Raw genomic sequence first — 11763 nt, 5'->3', positions numbered from 1 at the left:
TACCGGGGTATGCAGTGCCTCCCTCATAGAAGCTCATGATGTTGAGGTAAGTCACAATGTGGGGATTATTGTGAGAATTTGTTCAAAACTTCTTGTGTAGAGACCCACAAGCGGCCGAAATGGAATGCCCAAATACAATGAGGATATGTACCCGCCGTGCCTCCAAGATGAGCAAACATTTTTGTACTTTGCCAATTTACTTTGCAATTCATATAAGCAACGTTTGTAGTAAGAGTGAGACTCTCGTCGCCTCTAGTGGGCAAAAAAGAAGAAGAAGAAGAAGAAAGGGGGGAGGGGGCGGGCGGGGGGGGGATAGAGGGGGAGGCTAGGTTTCCATCCACAAGCCCAACGCAGGGTGTGAAGTTTGAACCCTAGGATACATGCCATATCTACTCGAGCGTCGAAGGAGTAAATAGGTACATATTGCAAGAGGTTATGCACTTGAAAACCATATCATGACAAGTTGCAAGCTTACAACCATGGTACAATTCAAACCAATATGCTACAGACTTATTGCCAAAATGGCTGAAAGCCGAACACTCTTTACTTGAAAAACACAAGTCTATCTTTGAGCTCTGATTCCTTATACTTGAGAGCGGCGTTTGTGACTACACCCATTGATGGATTAAGCTCCGAACTACTGTGCTTCTCTGTGGATACAAGCCCACCATTAGAGCTGCGAGTAGGGGCAGTGCTGGAAATCGGGGCAGCAGAGAGGTGAACCAGAAATTGATTTCCTGCAACAAGCTCACATATAGACGGGCTTCCGCTCACAACTTTGGCACAAGCCTCTCTAAGCCTCCATGATCCAGATACTCTGTGAAAACTACCTGCGCTTGATGATGACCTCGACGATGACGATAATGAGTGTGTCGACGATGCCGCTGACAGCGGATCGGAATACGCCTCTCCATCTTCGGAGCTTCGGCCCGGCAAACATGACATCATAGAGTTGTGATTTGCTAATCCCAATCGGGCGCTGGAGGTATGCGGACTGCAGCTCGACTTTGCATGCAGTTCGTCGATCCTCTTGAAAGCTTTCTGCGACTGCGCATGAATCCCATCAGGTGTATCGGGGGTGAGTCCATGTGGACTTCGGCATCCTTCATGGGCTTCCGTCTTGCTCGCAATGGGCAAGCAGGAGCAGGCTTGTGGGCTTTTCTTCTTTGTGCTGTGTGCCAGCCATGTCAGGAAGAAAGCCTGCCGTTTACTGGAACGGTCGTGGCCTCTTGTGATGCGAAGGAGGAAGGCAAGGTGGAATCGAGGGCGGGTTCGCAAGCGGATGAAGAGTTTGCAGAGGCCGGATGCACGCTTGCCGAAGCACCATGCCTGCAAGCCTCTCCATGTGAGCAAGGGCTTGCTGCGTATATGGCTATGGCTATGGCAATGGGTAAATTTCTGCTTCAGCATTCCCAGCAAAACAGAAGGTAGCTACATTTTTCTCTGACAGCAATGAGAGACTAGAGAGAGAGAGAGAGAGAGAGAGAGAGAGAGAGAGAGTGGGGGAGGGGGGGTGAAGAAGAAGATGGCATATGTGCATGGAGGCACCACTGACCAGACACAGAGGCAGACAAAAGTGGATGGGAGTTTGTTTTTTGTATTAAATTTTATGGGTGCTTTCAGCAGAATGTACTCCACTTGGGCATTGAGTGCAATTGTTAAGAAAAGCATCTTGGAAGGCTCACCTTTGTATATCTTGAGGGTTCATTTTTTAAAAGTGGTAGCCTGACAGGGCTCTCATCTCTTGCAAAGACAAACAATAACCTTTGATAATTGATTGAAAATCGACAAATATTTCACTGTAGAATTGGCCTCAATTGAAAATTTCCACTCTTAGTTAGAGGCCTTTTCCATGGATAGCCCCTTAGCGTGCGGTTCCTGAGACGATATCCATGCGAGTCCCACCTCATGCTTGAAAAGACATCCTTCTAGGTTTCATGTAGGACTTTTTTGGAAGAAAATTCATTGTGTTGATTTGGACTATTTTCCTCCAATTTTTGTAGGCTTTCTCACGTGAATCACATTCTTTGGATTTTACCATCAACCCAGGGAAGGGTAGTAGGAAAAACTTATACATATCTGTATTCACAACTGGACATTGATGTTCACATTACACCCACAAGGGGCCATACCGAATGAATTCCCTAGTAAAGAAGATTGATGTTCACAACGCGGGGAAGGGCAGTAGGAAAAACTTATACATATATGAGTATTCACAAGCGGACATTGATGTTCACATTACACCCAAAGGGGCCATACCATGGAGTAAAGAAGGTAACACCCATCGAGCGTAGGTCATGAGCTCCGAACACTCAACCTCAGGGTTATATCACAAAGACACAACTGATTATGCTATGCTCTTTAGGTTAAATTAGATTTTTTCCCGACCAATGCTCTCGCAGCTCGCTCCACCAATAAATTGAAGTCTGAGTAAAAATAAAGTTTGCTCGTGTCGATGTTTTCCAACTAAGAGGATTGTCAGTTCATGAGAGAGTAGAATCCTCATATTGGCATTTACTTTGTAAACTAGTATGTGACCCGCGCGTTGCCGCCGCAACCAAGAAAAGCATGGTTATCGGATCTCTCTCTCTCTCTCTCTCTCTCTCTCTCTCTCTCTCTCTCACACACACACACACACACACACACACACACACACACACACAGACACACAAGCGTGCGCACGCGCGCACATGTGAGGAGAATGAAACTTTAGTCCTTGGAATCACTCTAGGAAGATAACAATATTGCCTCTCTCTCTCTCTCTCTCTCTCTCTCTCTCACACACACACACACACACACACACACACACACACACACACACACCAATGTCCCTTTTTTTAATGTTCCTATGTTGTTTAAAATTAAGTTCTCTCTCTCTCACACACACACACACACACACACACACACACACACACACACACACACACACGCACGCACGCACACGCGCACACACACATGCCTAGGGATAGATGTAAAACATCTACAACTTCTCCATAAAGTAGTCAGCAGCAATGGCTCCTAGAAGCTAAAACAACATTGCTAGCCATAGAAGAAGCCCAAATGCATCCAATGCTAAGATACTATACATCCTTGCATCCCCAATTAATGTCTTTTTGTATTCACCATTGCAAGAAAATGACCCATTTTAACTTTTTGCTTCAATTACTACATCACCATCATAACCTGCATATAAATATCTCTCAATATGTCAGCCCCCATAGCGCTCTAATGTACAGGGAAGTGCCATTGCTACTGTGGGGGGGTGAGAGAGAGAGTATGGAGACGAATGTGTCCCCTAAGTTTGGACAATGGAATGGGCTCCTACTTCTCTCTTTCTCTCTCTCTCTCTCTCTCTCTCTCACACACACACACACACACACACACACACACACACACACACATATAGAGTCTGTCCGAGTTGTGGCTACAACTGCTCCCACCTAAGCCATTATCTCTTTACTCTCTTGCTACCAAAACAAACTCTTAGTGGCTCAAGTAAATTCATGTACACCTATTGCCTTGAGCATCCATCTTCTACTACCAAGAACTCCCCACCAATGGACAATGTTTGTCTCTTGTTTGCCTTTACATGATCATTAGTAGCTATCCTGATCAAGGTATTGGTATTGGTCTTGGTACCCACCTCACTCTTTCTCTTTCTCTGTCCACTTGCTAGTGGCAGAGCTCTCTCTCTCTCTCTCTCTCTCTCTCTCTCTCTCTCTCACACACACACACACACACACACACACACACACACACACACACACACACACACACACACACACACACACAAACAAACAATTTTGACAACTACAATCTGCACTGTAAAAAAAAAGGTGATTTGCCAATCTACGTGCTCTCTCTCTCTCTCTCTCACACACACACACACACACACACACACACACACACACACACACACACACACACACACACACATGCAGACTGATAACATGTTGTCAAGCGTACAATTTTGACTATTGAAGGTCAATGGAAAAGGGTGGAATCGCATAGAATTTGAACTACTTACTCAATTTTCAAGGGTTCTTTAAGGTGTCTATGGTAAGGACGACGACCCAACAGGGACCCAACAATTCAATTTCGGCATTGATCCAACATGCTATGCAAATCAACAAAAAAACGTGTGGAGGCCCTCTCCTTCCTATAATTTTTGAAACTCCATTATAAAGAGTATAGATAATGGACTATTGAATAATAGCAAAAATCTATTGTGTACCTCAGTGCTCAAGAGAGATCTAGGTTTAGTATAATCCCACCTACAAGTTTTCCCATGTGATGCGCCTTGGAGGCCCTTGTCACGTGACATAAGGAAAGGGCTTGGAGGGGGGAGAGGGAGACCAAGGTTTTAGAAAGAAAGAGAGTGGATTGGGTGCCAAGAAAAGGGTCTCTCTCTCTCTCTCTCTCTCTCTCTCTCTCTCTCTCTCTCTCCCCCCCAACCCACCCATAGGAAGGGCAACACACTTGTAAGATTTAATTTGAATGTTAGGACACCCACAACAATTCGAGGAAAAAACTTAGATTTAGTATAATTGCATCTAAAATCTTTGAGATTTATCTCTAATTGAGAATGAATTTTATTAAGTAGGAGGAAGCGGTTTGCCGAGAAGAAGAAGATAGGTCCTTGATAGAAATATAGTGTACTTGCCAAAATGTTCGGGTATGTTTTGGGTCATGGTGTGCATATGTTGTATTGGTTGGAGACCCCTGTGCAAAGGATATGCCAAGGTCTGCATGTATGCTTTTTGAGTTAATTCAAATCAAGCTCTTAAGAGCATTTTTTTAAAAAACTACAAAGGTTAGAGAACATAGATTAAGGTTTAGAGAATCTACAAAGTGCAGAGAAGCTTGGTGCAAAAACCTTCAAATATAGTAAATTTGTCTCTATCATGTTTGAAAAAAGGTATGGTATAGCTAAATGCTTGAAAAAAAATCAATTTAATGTAATCCTGCCTGTAGATTTTGAAATTTATCTCTAAATTATAGATTTAAGGTGAGGAAACCTATAAAGTATAGAGAAATTGTGTGTAAAAGCCTTCAAATATATTCAAGTTGCCCCTAAAATTTCTCGTATGCAAGTTTTCTAAGTGTTTAGGAGAAACAACTATGCCTCAACTCGATTTAGTGTAACCCCCCTTACAGATTTTGAGAGTTGCCTAAAAAATTCTAATTTACCTTTAAACGCTCGAGAAAACCTAAATTTAATGCAATCCCACTTACAACTTTTGAGATTCACCTTTGAATTCCAAGTCAACCCAAAGGCGAGAGTGCTGACAAAGCTCAAAAAATCTAGCGTAAAATCCTTCAAAAATTGCTAAGAATGTCAGAGTTCCCTCCTGTCATCCACCTTTGGTGTTTTTTGAGGTTTACTCCTACCTTGGCCTTGCACGTCTTCTGCCTTGGATTTGTTGGATTGAACTTTCCAAATTGCGTCCTCTTAATTTTGTCAATTCTCAATTTTGTAGATGTCGATGTGGATCTTTTATTTTTGATTCTTGATTGTGGATTTTGTCGATTATCGCTTTGTCGATTGTTGCTGATTGTAAAACCAATGCTTATTCTCCCTCTCCTCTCTCTCTAGTGCCAGTGTGAAAGCCCTCTCTCTCTCTCTCTCTCTCTCTCTCTCTCTCTCTCTTTCTCATAGACACACACATACTCACTTACACAGGCTGTACTGAATGGTGCTCCCTCTATCTCTCACTCACTTACACATGCATTCTCTCTCTCTCTCTCTCTCTCTCTCACACACACACACACACACACACACACACACACACACACACACAATGCGTGCACAACATCCATAACAAATTGTTGGATTCCTATCGCCAAATTGTCGAGCTCAATGTACTTCATTAATGCAATGCAAATATGGGAATCCTTCGTGCAATGCGCCAACACCTCGAGGAATGGCACGTTAACTTTGTCTCTTATATTCACACACATCGAGAGAATGGGTCTCTCTTTCTCTCTATCTTTCTCTCTCTCTCTCTCACACACACACACACACACACACACACACACAAAGAGATTTAGCTTTTGAACTTCGAGCATCGAGATCAAAAATCATTTTCAACATAAAAGGTCCGTGCAACACATGGAGAAAAATTCTTTATGGCCTTCAAAATGTAAAGGAAAGCCACCCTTCAAATGATTTTCAAAAATAAAAGTTGTTAGTGGTGGTGAGCCTTGAAATTGAGGGCCGGAGTGAAATGGCCTCCCAAAGGCTTCCCAAACACTATAGGCTTAAGTATTATAAATTTAGATAGAGTAAGCATGTCTTCTTGACTTTTCAGTGCCAAGACTCCCTCAAGTCTTTTCATTTTCTCCCATCCACGTGGAGGGTCCTTTTTCTTTGAAAATTTTAAGGTGCTTCATATATAGTAAGAAATACTTACGCTTCATTTTTACATTTTCAATGTTTTTTAAAGGTTCTCTTTGAAATGAAGCAGAATTGGACACATGGAAAGTCTCTCCTTCCTTGAAAATGTTAAGGTGCTTCGTATATAGTAAGATGTTAAAGGATATTAAACATACAAAGCCTCCATCATGGATATAATACAACCTAAAGGAAGTGCATTTTGTGAAATTTGCTTTCTATTATTGACGGCCGGTTTTCAAAACCGCGATCGCGAGAACCAAACCCCAAAAAGGGAAGAGCATATTACCAAGAGGAAAAAAAAAAGGTTTTTTTAACATTCACCACCTCTCTATGCTTAACCACTGGTGGGGTGCCACCAATTCGACCACATCTTTCCATTATTGCCAGAAGACAGGGTTCTCTCTCTCCTACTGCTCGGCTCCACCAACACACTCTCTCTCACTTACTCTGCCGTTGCATCACCGGGCCCAATGGACGCATAAAACGAGATACCACTATCACACCCCCTCTAGTGGGCCGCCAATTTTGTAAATATTCTCTCTCTCTCTCTCTCTCTCTCTCTCTCTCTCTCTCTTCGCTCGTCCATATCCCAGCCCCGGCGGGCCACGTAGCCTATACCCCTCCCTGTTCCCTCTCGTCCACACCCCCTCGGCTTCACTCTCCTCCCACCCCCGTTTTCTTCCCACCGGCAAAACACCGCCCTATCCTCCTCTATCTCCCCCCCCCCCTCCCTCCCCTTCCCGAATTAGCTCTCACTCCCTCTCCCTTTGGGTGAGTAGCCCCGTGGGCATAGAAGAGAATCTCTCTCTCTCTCTCTCTCTCTCTCTCTCTCTCTCTCTCTATTCACTCCCCTCCACATAACCTCTTCCCTATCTTTTCTCCCTCACTCACAGACTCTCTCTCACTCTCTCTCCTCCACGGTGGGAACCCGCCATAAGAAATTTTCTCTCTCTCTCTCTCTCTCTCTCTCTCTCTCTTCACTCCCCTCCACATAACCTCTTCCCTATCTTTTCCCCCTCACTCACAGACTCTCTCTCACTCTCTCTCCTCCACGGTGGGAACCCGCCATAAGAAATTCTCTCTCTCTCTCTCTCTCTCTCTCTCTCTCTCTCTCTCTCTCTCTCTCTCTCTCTACAACTACAAACCCCCCTCCCTTTTTCCGTTGACTATACTATACCCCCCCCCGTCTCGCCCTCTGTCGGCTACAGGCCACCCGGGCCTATCACCCTCTCTCCCTCCCTCGCGCACTCTCTGTATCGCCCACAGCTGCATACGCACACTCTCTCTCTCTCCCTAACTTTTATCCTCACCAACACTCTCCCTCCCTCCCACGCTCTTTGTGTCGTCCACAGCAGCCCAAAACTCTCTCTCTCTTTCTCGCGCCGCGAACACCAAAACAAGCAAAGGCACCGAAGGCATGCCCCGACCGACCCCGAAAGGGATGAATGCGCTACACCGACGCACCACCGAGGCTGCCATTCACTGGCATCGCGTCCGCGATGCCCTCTTCAGTAAAACCTGTAGGTTGTTGTCATTTTTTTCCAGTTTCAAATCAAACCTTGTAAAAAATCCAAAATTTGTAAATTCTCATCTCTCTAGGTGATGGTCACAAAGGCCCACCTAGAGGTTTTCCTTATAATATTTCCCAAGACAAAGAAAGCGTCAACCACCCAGGGCCCACCGCCTTACTTTGTTTCCCCTGATTAGATTACCCTAATCAAGCCACATTACCCTAATTTAAAGCAGCCAGCACCTATAAAAAGGCACTGAGAGGTCACTATCGTGGGGGGGCAAGTTCATCAGAGGTCAGCACTTGGTAGTATTTTGGTTGGAGGAATTGGCAACATTTGCATCACAAGAGAGGGGACTTAGGGTAGCAATTTTCTTTGGGAATTTGTACTATGTAAAGGAGCTATGTCTACATCTCGAGTACAATGGTCGATGCACACACACTCTTGTTAGTAAGGTTCTCATGTTGGTGAGTCATCTCTAGAGAACGCACCAAGTAGGCTCACTATTTCTCCCTCTATCTCTCTATCACCATGATTTGCCACCTCGCTGGAAATAAGGTTGATGTAAATATTGCAAGAGAATAACTCTCCCTCACACCCCCGAGGGTTTTCATCACCTGTCTCTTCTCTCCCTCTCTCTCTGTGTGTGTGTGTGTGTGTGTAGAATTCGTGATATTTTTTATCACCGTTGTCTGCGTCCTAGCCGCTCAAAGCTAGGTGGTGCCCCCCTATTCGCTTCACTGTGACCGGCTTGCGGCGTGCATCGGCTCCGAGCGTTTTAGAGGCCGTCGGGGTCCGTGTTGCGCTTTGCGCTCGTCATTTGGTGCCCCACTGAGGAGGGCTTCTAAGAAACCTTCATTTTACAATGTTGAAAGCAACACACCTCATCAATCATGGACGAATGGCTGAAAGAATTCTCTAACCGGAGGACGGAAGAGGAGGAGACTAAGGAGGCACTAGCCGCCTTCATTGAAGTACTACTGTCAGGCTGTAGTGTCGTCAGTAGGTATTCTCCTCATCTCGTGTTGCTTGTTCTAACCACAAATTGAGAGCATCAGGTGGGAGGCCTATGAAGTGCTATCACTGCTGTCAACCAAAACACACTGTCAATGAGTGCCATCAACGAAGGCAGCGAAGGGGCTGAAATCGTCTACATTGACATTCACCGCGAGGAGGTCGTCCATATCAAAGGAGGAAAGAAAACGGTAAGGCCTCTCTTCCCTAAGGAAACTGCAATCAAAGGTATAACCTCTACTCCAAAATGGCCTAAAGGGGTTGCTTGAGCCAAAGATAAGGAAAGGCTAAGCCAGTCTGGAAACACATGACCCCAAAGGAAGAAGCATCCGGCCACGCGAGTGCTTCAAGTTCGGAAAGCCGGGTCGTACCGAGCTTGCCAAAGAGAAGGTCATCCGAGGCTAAGCGGCGGAAGGTCGCCTATCGATTCGCACGACGCATGCGAGTCCTGCCAGTCCAGTTCAACAATCCTGAAGTAGAAGTGGTAAGAAGGTTCCCATGCCCTAAGGAAGAGTGGTTCGGCTACTGCTCTTGTTGTTTTGGAAGACGGGTAGAGGGTCTTCCTCCTCTCCCCGTACAGCTCATCCTGAAGAATCTCTCCACTACGGGTGAAACCCAGTGGGCTAGAGACAAATTACAGCTGAATGGAGTGGCGTTCATGCAACGCGCCGACTACGATAACTATCTGCAGTTGCTACTAGCCAAAAGGTTAGGAGTAGTCAGACGTGTCGCCATCACCTCGTACGTGCTGAGCGACACAGGAAAAGTAGAGCCTATGAAAGGCGACGACCTCCTATGGATGTGCCGACTCATCAACATCGGCACAGTAGAGTATAAGTAAGTGCTCCACCCTCTGTGCATGATGGAAAACGGGCCAACATCGTTCTCGTTTAGATTTCTGCAACATATGCATGTGAATATTTATGTAGATAGAAAAATCTTCTACCAACAGAAGATTGTGTATTTGTTCAGTGGTGCGGTGCTAGGAGAAATCCTTAGCTCCCCAAACCCTATCATTCTCCCCATATTGGATTACCACTACTCCTTCAATATTTCCATCTTTATCCTGTTTTAATTTATCCGCCCAACCCTGTAAAAAGCCGTTATGAGCCGCTACTGTCATTAATCTTTAAAAAAAAAAAAAAAAAGTTTGTAATTTTCTAAGTCACTACCATGGCAAGTGTTTCTTTCCCCATGTTCAGTGGAAAGAAGGGAGAAGACATCACCACCGGATTTCTGGATGATTTCGACATCGCTTGTGTGGTTTCCAACAAGGATGACAACGCATTACGGGTACAAATTTTTCCTCTACTGATGAAAGTAGAGGCTAAGTCTTGGTACAATGCCTTGCCCCAAGCTACCAAAAATGCATGGGATGTATTATGTGATGACTTTGTGAAGAGGTTTGGTGGAGGCACAACCTCGGAGAAGCTATGGCTACTGATGGAATTAAAGCAGGGAAATCTGATAGAGTATGCCACGTACGAGGACAAGTTTGTGGATTTGTGGGAGAGATGGGTTGCTTCACTGGAGGAAGGCGAAGGAGCACCTAATTTCTTGAAGAAGGACCGTTTCATTGCTGGCCTGTGGTCGCCGCTTAAGGAGAAGGTGAAGGGAAGGTTTCCTGCAACATATGAGTTGGCAGTAGAAGTAGCCCGCCTTAAAGACAAGAGTTGTGCATGCAAGCAAGAGTCAACGAGTTAGAGGAATCGAGCTCAGTCCGACTAACCCCAGTGACTGCAACAACCATTCATAGAGCCCAACCACAAGAGGCATCAGAAGAGCAGCAAGACCTGCTGAGTCGCATCACTACCCAACTCGAGAGTTTATCCGTGCATTTGGTGCAGCAAGGGCATGCACTTGTCAGAAATCCAGAACAAGGAAGAGGACAATGAAGGCAAAACCAAGAGTACCACTGCTATAATTGTGGGGAAGACGGCCATGGCATGTACTACCGCCCACATCCAAGAAGGCATAATTTCAATAGAGGAGGGAGACAGAACCAGATCTCTCCGCCAAGGGAAAGACCACCACCACCCAGGCAACCAGGGCCGATTCCACCGGTCCAAATCCTTCGACCACCTGTACAACAACCACCACCACCACCACCTCTTATTCCACCGCTACCCCCACCACCTGCTGTAAACCAAGCAATAAGTGTTATAGCTTGGAAGCTAAAGGAAAAGCAAAGGTAGAAGAATCAGTTCGAGAGAAGCACAAAGGGAAAGCAAAAGTAGAAGAGGTAGATGCCATGGGAATGAAGCGTGCCAGGCACGAAGCCTCTCAAAAAGAGGAGAAAATGAAAGGAACTTAGGCGAGTCTAGCAAGCAAGAAGCTAAACCGCGACGGAAGATAGACATCGTGGATTTTTCACTAGGTGAGTATGCTAAACCATACGACTTAGTTCAGGATGTGCTGATGCAGGGCCCAAAGATAACTTGGCCCCAATTACTCCACCTTGCACCAAGAATGAGGAGGCAATGGACGAAGATGGTAAGTACAAGAAAATCAAGACCAAGGATAGCTGGAGCTATCTCTGGGAGGGATCTCGACGACATCCTACCAACTATGGATGCCCACATCAAGGGGCAACAAATCTCAAACTTCTACATAGATGGTGGTGCGCAAATATGAGTCATGAGTGAAAAAATGATGCACCATCTAGGCCTAGAGGTGAGTAGGCCAATACCCTGCCGAGCCAAAATGGCAAATAATGTAAGAGTGAAATGCATAGGCATTGTGAATGCGGTCAAAGTAAAGGCATTTAATACAGAAGTGGAGGTGCACATTTTTGTCATGCCACACAAAGGGGAGGGCTACCCTATCATTCTTGGGAGACCC

At 45.4% G+C, this 11763-nt stretch overlaps 1 protein-coding gene across 1 annotated transcript; it reads left to right on the top strand.

Moving 5' to 3' along the window:
• The first annotated feature begins 845 nt into the window (after positions 1–845).
• LOC147454660 (uncharacterized) lies at positions 846–1637 on the top strand. The gene has a single exon (XM_086517397.1). It carries the CDS (start codon positions 988–990, stop codon positions 1429–1431), a length of 444 nt encoding a protein of 147 aa, XP_086373523.1. The 5' UTR covers positions 846–987; the 3' UTR covers positions 1432–1637.
• Positions 1638–11763: the final 10126 nt, after the last annotated feature.

The sequence above is a fragment of the Adiantum capillus-veneris genome, chromosome 7 (genome assembly GCF_014529385.1).
Source record: "Adiantum capillus-veneris isolate H3 chromosome 7, ASM1452938v2, whole genome shotgun sequence".
NCBI lineage: Eukaryota > Viridiplantae > Streptophyta > Polypodiopsida > Polypodiales > Pteridaceae > Adiantum > Adiantum capillus-veneris.
This window is presented reverse-complemented; position numbering and strand designations above follow the sequence as displayed.